The sequence below is a fragment of the Limulus polyphemus genome, unplaced genomic scaffold (assembly GCF_000517525.1).
Source record: "Limulus polyphemus unplaced genomic scaffold, Limulus_polyphemus-2.1.2 Scaffold1323, whole genome shotgun sequence".
NCBI lineage: Eukaryota > Metazoa > Arthropoda > Merostomata > Xiphosura > Limulidae > Limulus > Limulus polyphemus.
The window spans coordinates 205,773-212,551 of record NW_013666933.1 but is presented as its reverse complement, the minus strand read 5'-3'; the positions used below and the strand labels follow the sequence as shown (position 1 = coordinate 212,551).

The 6,779-nt window shown below is 32.0% G+C and overlaps 1 protein-coding gene across 2 annotated transcripts in view; it reads right to left on the bottom strand.

Moving 5' to 3' along the window:
- Positions 1 to 5,917, bottom strand: part of LOC106463096 (thioredoxin-like protein 4B) — a 10,151-nt gene extending 4,234 nt beyond the window's left edge. Inside the window, exons 1-2 of one of the 2 annotated variants that reach the window (XM_013923065.2) lie at positions 5,769 to 5,917; positions 1,488 to 1,673 (exon numbers count right to left, since the gene is read on the bottom strand). In XM_013923065.2, coding sequence (XP_013778519.1) covers positions 1,488 to 1,628 — 141 coding nt within the window. In that variant the 5' untranslated portion in view covers positions 1,629 to 1,673; positions 5,769 to 5,917. The remainder of the gene's footprint in view (positions 1 to 1,487; positions 1,674 to 5,768) is intronic. The other variant, XM_022390510.1, reaches the window with a different exon arrangement.
- Positions 5,918 to 6,779: the final 862 nt, after the last annotated feature.

Here is a 6,779-nt window from a genome sequence, read left to right as displayed (position 1 = left end):
ATGGTAATCCTCGTGCATTTGCAAAAAAAAAAAAAAAAAAAAGTATCTAAAAAAATAAAAATATTAAACCAACATCTTTCGGAGGAACATACAAAATAAACGTTTCACGTGATGAATCCCAAAGTGATCGCTGGTGTATAAACAAAGATCACGTAATAAAGTATTTTCTTTCGTTCACACAACAACAACAACAACAACAAAAAGAAGGTTAGATCTTTATCAAAATATACAGGTAAAAAATATCCCGAATGTTTTGTGTCTTTTACAATTTCTTTTTTTTTTCAGTTTTTTTTATTTCCCAAGCTATTTGCTGACCCCACAAGTGACCACAAAACATACATTATTCTCTCTGTCTGTCCACCTGTTTACTAATTTCAGAACATTCATTAAAACAGGTCACACCCCAATAATAGTTATGAAAAAAAGGAAAACAATAGTTAGCTTAAACATGATGTAGTACATATATATTATTTACATTTTCTTTACCATCATGTAAACATAACACATAGCCCGAACTATCTATCGAGATTCGATGACGAGGAACCCACTTTGAGACTAATAATGGCTGGAGACGGCTTGAATGGGTAATGAAAAAAACTTTAATATAAGTTTAACATAACAGCAAATGTACAACATTTCGACAAGGTTTTGTCATCATCAGGTCATATGTAATGCATATGACCCAAACTTTCAATAAAGCCCTGGGTAACGGAATTATTGCCAGATATGTGATTTTGTCTTATAACAGTTACCAAAATTTTCATTGATCAATTAATTTTGGGCAACCAGCCAATATTCCAGTCATTTCTTCAACATATTACCCAGAGTACATGTAGATTTGGTTATGATTAGGAGGTCTTAAACACATATTCTACCTGTGATCTTTTCTCTTGGAAGGTCCCCAAACTCACTTACCGATAATTTCTAAACTCCATCTGGATGGCTGCAGAAATTTCTGACCTTGACATCCTTAAATTACCAAACGTGTTGGTACAGCTAGAGATGGTTCCATTCCTCATGAGTTTGCATGTGGAAGTGAAATAGATTAAATAGCTTTTTTGTTTACTTACAAACATTTAAAATTATTCATAAAAAACTATTATTATGCATCGATTTCAATAAAACACACATATGAATAAATTAGGACAATATTATTTTACAATTCAAAAATATAGATGTATGAATCATAAATAAACAAACAAATCATACACCTTAAATCAGAAAAAAAAACAACTAAATATAAACACAAAAGCTACTTCAACCATAAGCCTATATACCAAACTGACCAGTTTACATGTACACATTTTAGTATGTACTCATATATATGAACAATCCTAAAAGATTTGCATGTGGTAAAAGTACCGTGTTTACGACTGTGTGCCCATTACTTGTTATATACTTGGATTAAATACAAGGCTGTTGAAAGGAAGAATTTTACATGTCACTGTACATGAAACAGTTAAGATACATGTTATGATTCAACTTACAATATGATCCAGAGCTAAACATGACTGGTCATTTTCTTTACCAAACCGGAGGACTAGAACTTTGTCTTCAGTTTGTTTGATTACATTATCAACTTCTTTCTTGGTCTGTAAATTTTCTAATCCCAAAGCATTGGATGTCATGCTTTTTTAGTGAACACCTATAATACTTGCTTCCAATAATCTAAACTGAAATATATAACATTATTTATTTTATTTAAAAAATGATATAATAAAAAAAAACACATCTAAATACTATTTTATTGGTATGTGTGATGCAATTATTGTGTTAGAGGTATAAAAATATCTTATTTAGTTTTATCTAGTCCCCAAAGGTGGACATATATAGTATAAAATCTTATGATAGTTGTAACTAATCCTTAAAATGAGTATAAATTAACATTGATTTAAGCTTTAAATAAGCATTAAAATTGGGTTGTTATTTCAGTACAAAATTCTTTACATTATTCTTAATTAGTTTTCAAAACTTGTTTTTCTTCTCCAAACAACCAAGCCAGTTTTTTATGGATACAGTTGGTTATCAGAATTGTATACTGTTGAATAGTAACTTTGTGAAAACTAAAAGTTTATGTGCTTTCTCTGAGTTTTCAAGTGAAATATTTAATAATCTTGAATAATATTTGTCTTTTTTAACTTTAAAAATCTAATATCCCTGTAATTTAAATAATAATTTTACAACATATGCTGTAAATTAGACTATTACATGAATCCAATTTGAATATAAGTGAAACATTATTAAATGGTGTATTTAAGTGTTTTACACTCACAAAAAAGAATCCTATCATTCTATAGGTATTTAAAGGTAATTATTCATAGCAAATTAGTGAAAAATTATCAATATAATTTGCTATGCTTACTTCACTACAATCATAAAAGTAACACAAAAAATACTGCTATAAATAAAGTAAAAAAAAAATTGTACTTAAATAGCAAAGCTAATAATCAAAACTGAAAAAATTAAAACATCTTATAAAGTTCAAAGGTTTGAAAAAGACAGATCAATGCTCTGTCAAAAATGTAGTTTGCTACCCCAAAAATAAATCACTTCACTATGCTTATAAATCATTGTTCACAAACTTATCATTATAACACTACTAATTAATTAAACATATTTAGCTTACATCATAATGAATATGCAGCAAAACAGAAGAGAATAACAACTTAATTAGAAAACAAATATGGATCTTCAACTATAACGAACAGTTCAATACCACACAGCATGCACTGCAAGTCGCAATACTAAACCCAAAGTCAAAAGGAAACGCAGTGTGTCTATGAAAAGGCAACCGTTAACTAAAATAAGTCTGCTTAGAGTATCAGAGCTTTGACGATATTCCCTGCTCCCATGTATGCGGCAGCACCATAAAGATTTGATGTGTTAATATAACAATTTTTGTTAAAGTAATAGTAATTATACAAATCAAGAGACTGAATCGGGCTCCTTCAAAGGAAATTGAGGCAGCTTCTAGTGCTGCGGCTGAACCAACTGAACTGACCAAAAGTTAGTAGCAAAAACTACATGTGAATTGAGATGCCTTTAGGTGAAGTTTATGCTACAAAAACTGATGAGAATTCAGTAGAAAATGGACTGAAGAATTACTTTATTAACATGCAGTCCATTGTAGCAGTAGAAGGTCAATACACAACATTTTCCAACATTTGAAAAATAGGCAGAATTAATTGTACATTCCAGGACCTACTATGCCTCCAGAACTTGTGTTTTCCACTGCCAAACTTACTGTAAATTAGTTGCTCACACAAAACTGATATCAAAGCACATCAATATGTTAAATTGTTTTTAATAAAGATCATCAGTAAAGTTGTTACACAGCTTTTATTGTTGTTGGTGGTGGTATTGTTGCTTAACCTAAACAGGACTTTGAAATGTGACTTTTTTTTTCCAACTGGATTTGTTTTTGTATTTTTGGAAATAATATGATTTTCTAAAAAATAGAAAATAAGGATCTTATGTAAAAAGTTGCCATAGTCTCTTGTTCTGGAGGGCTTGGCAGTGGATTTTCACCTTTCGAGGGTAAAATGATTTAAAATGTTTATAAAACTGAAAAGTGAGTTTGTATTAGGCGTGTCTGTTTTCATTCTTGGTAAAGGTAACATAATACATGATAAAAATCATATAGAATTAAAGTACCTGTATATATATATATATATATATATTGTTAACTTCTATTATTAAGGATTAAATGGTTAATCAGTATATTTGGAAGAGTTTAAATTAATACTTTTTTAAATGGTACTTACATCCCTACCAGTTACATATACACCATCTGGCCTTTACTAAATGGTTTTGTTAGCAGCATTGCATTGTTAGAAAGTTTGTGCCAAAAAATAAATAGCAGTCCCCAGTTTACTACTGGGGAAAAGAATAACTAAAAATCATTGGCTAGTGTCATCAAAAGTTAAGCCCAAGCCTGCAATCGATATAAAAGACTAAGCCAGGCCACGGAAAAATTAGTTTTGGTACAGAGAAGTTACAGAGAAGTGTAAAGTTATGTACTAAGATATAAAATATATGAACAAATGACTTCATAATGTGAAAGGATTGTTGATGGTGTATATGACGGAGAAAGTAATGATTTGGATGTGACTGTTGATAACATCATAAAGACCTCTTTTAACATAACATATGAACAATGAGAAACAACTTGGTCATTCAAGACTGTCCCTTGAGAAAAAAATTAAAAACTTAAGCCCAACCCTTTGCTCTTCAGGAAATTAAAGCTTCTCCTTTTAAAATTCCTGTAAAGTGCCAGCCTTTATTTTTGCCAACAGCAACTCATCCCCTGTCTCAGCTAGAACCCAGCCTGTCATTCCAAGTATTAAAACTTATCTCCTCTCATCCTATTGTCTTCAGAATACAGAAACATGTTATCAATGCCCTGGATAATATTGTAAACTTCAATAAGATCACTCCTTGTTCTTAATTTCTCCAGAGAAATCTAGTTAAAAGATCTTAAACTATCCCTTAAAATAACTCTTCCATCTCCTGAATTATCCTAATAAATATTCTTAACCCTTTCCAATAAGTCAATATACTTTCTTTGATGAGGAGACCAAAACTGTACACTGTCAATTCAGGTGAGGCCTAACTACTGATCTATACAGAAATAATTATGTTTGATTATCAATAAACGTCTATAAATACACCCTAAAATTCTAATAGCTTTACTACTTGCAACAGATCAAGAAATCTTACCATTGTGCAAATTTAATCTAATCTATTTCTAATGACTATACTTAGAGGTTCCCCAACATCCTACTGCCTAACCCAACTGATTGGATACCAACTCTATATAATTCACCCTTACAGTGAAATTGTCCCACAGGTCCAACTAGCTCATTTGTTGTATTCAAGTAATCTTTCATTCAAGCCTTGGATCTTGTTAAGTAATTCATTATCATATCCAGGGGCAGATTTACTGTACTTGGGGACCTGAGGCTAATTTGATTTTGGGGATCCTTTTCTATAGATTTTTATTAACATTACATGTACAGTACATAGTACATTTACACATACGGTGCTCAGGCTACTATTGTATATATTTTTATGATTACTTAACATTTGATATCTTAATATTACATTCCCTATATATGAAATTTTATTTTTTTCTGAGCTGACTGGAAGAGTGTGTTTGTCAGCAAGATTTCTCGAAAAAGGTAGAACAGAGTTGGACAAACTTTGATATACATTTGGACTATGACACAACTTAGAAGTGATTAGTTTTTCCATGGTTAATATCAAGAAAATCCAAAATATCCCTATCTGTTAACATGGGAAACAATTTTTCACACTATTTTTTCTCTATAACTCAGTCAAAAATGATTGGATTTTGATGAAACTTGGTGGACATCTGTATAATATTATTCCTCATTATCCTGCCAAAAGTGGTTCGTGTTCGTTGATAACGACGGACATACGGACACACTTTCGTGTTTTTCGAAAGCCGAATATGATCAACGCTGCGTGGCTCAGGTATGAACTCTACTGAATGTCTCTCTACTCTAATTGGTGCTGCAATCCTCCCCATCCCAAGATGAAACCTTAAAAACAGACGCAGTGAAATTCGTAGAACATAATATTAAAATGTCACTCACTGCCAGTGCCAGCAGCTCTAGTACTACTACGTAGTAGTACTTTGAGTTTGATAACTCATTGCAAAAAAACAATTTCCTTCAATATTTCAAGAAATACTAAAAGTAAAACTAATGAAACAAAACACATTCCTTACACAAATATATACTTACACACCCGAGTTGGCTACGTTTTCGCGACTAAACAAGAGGTCTGAAACACTCAAACCGCAATATTAAATATTATACTATCTAACACGCAACTCTCACGTAATATTATTATTAACAGACATTTTAAAATAACAACCAGGGTTACCAAGACACTTCCCTGAAAATCCCTCTACTGGTCAATAAAAAATTTCCCATTTTCAGCTATTTTTAACAATTTCGCCCCAGTGAACACGTGTATGATGTATTGTTCAAGAATGAGAATAAAAAAGAACATTATTATCATTTTTACAGATTAGTATTAGGTGTACTTTACACGGATGTGAAATATGAGTGAATAAATAAACTTATCAATACAAAATTATTACATACATGTAGATCTGACCAAGACTCCACAATATGTGGTATAAGTCTGCAGACATGCCGCTGTGCCACTTGGGGGGAGAGGGGAGCGAGTAGAGCTTCTCGGCAGTCCTGTTCCTTTTCAATATTATGTACCAGGTTAAAAGCCCGTCAAAAATGACAGGAAACCATTGGAACCCTAAACTATTCCGTATAAAACTGGCACTACACAAAATAAAGAAAGAAAAGAAAGAATGATAAAATTTCCTTTCCAAGGAACATGCTACATATTGCTCCTGAATCTACTACATATAACTGAGCAAACATGCTACATTATGCCTACATATTGGTACCTTTAGATAGAAGATTAAAACATACGATGACCATGTGATTGCATACACACCTGTTCTTCTTCTGAGTAAAAGTCGTCCTCTTCCTTACAGGCACATAACGCCATGCCTGAACTGGTCCAGGTAACTTTCTCCTTGACAGACTTTTATACAACAGAAAAAGTGCCGAAATTTAGGAGCTATTTACGCCTATGTTAGAGGTTAAATTCAACTAAAATGGGAACGGGCAATCAAAAGAGGGGGTATTATAGAAGAAAAGGTGGAAATGGACTCGTAATTGATCTGCAGTGAGAAAGTATTGTAGAAGTAGAGCTCGTGAGACGTG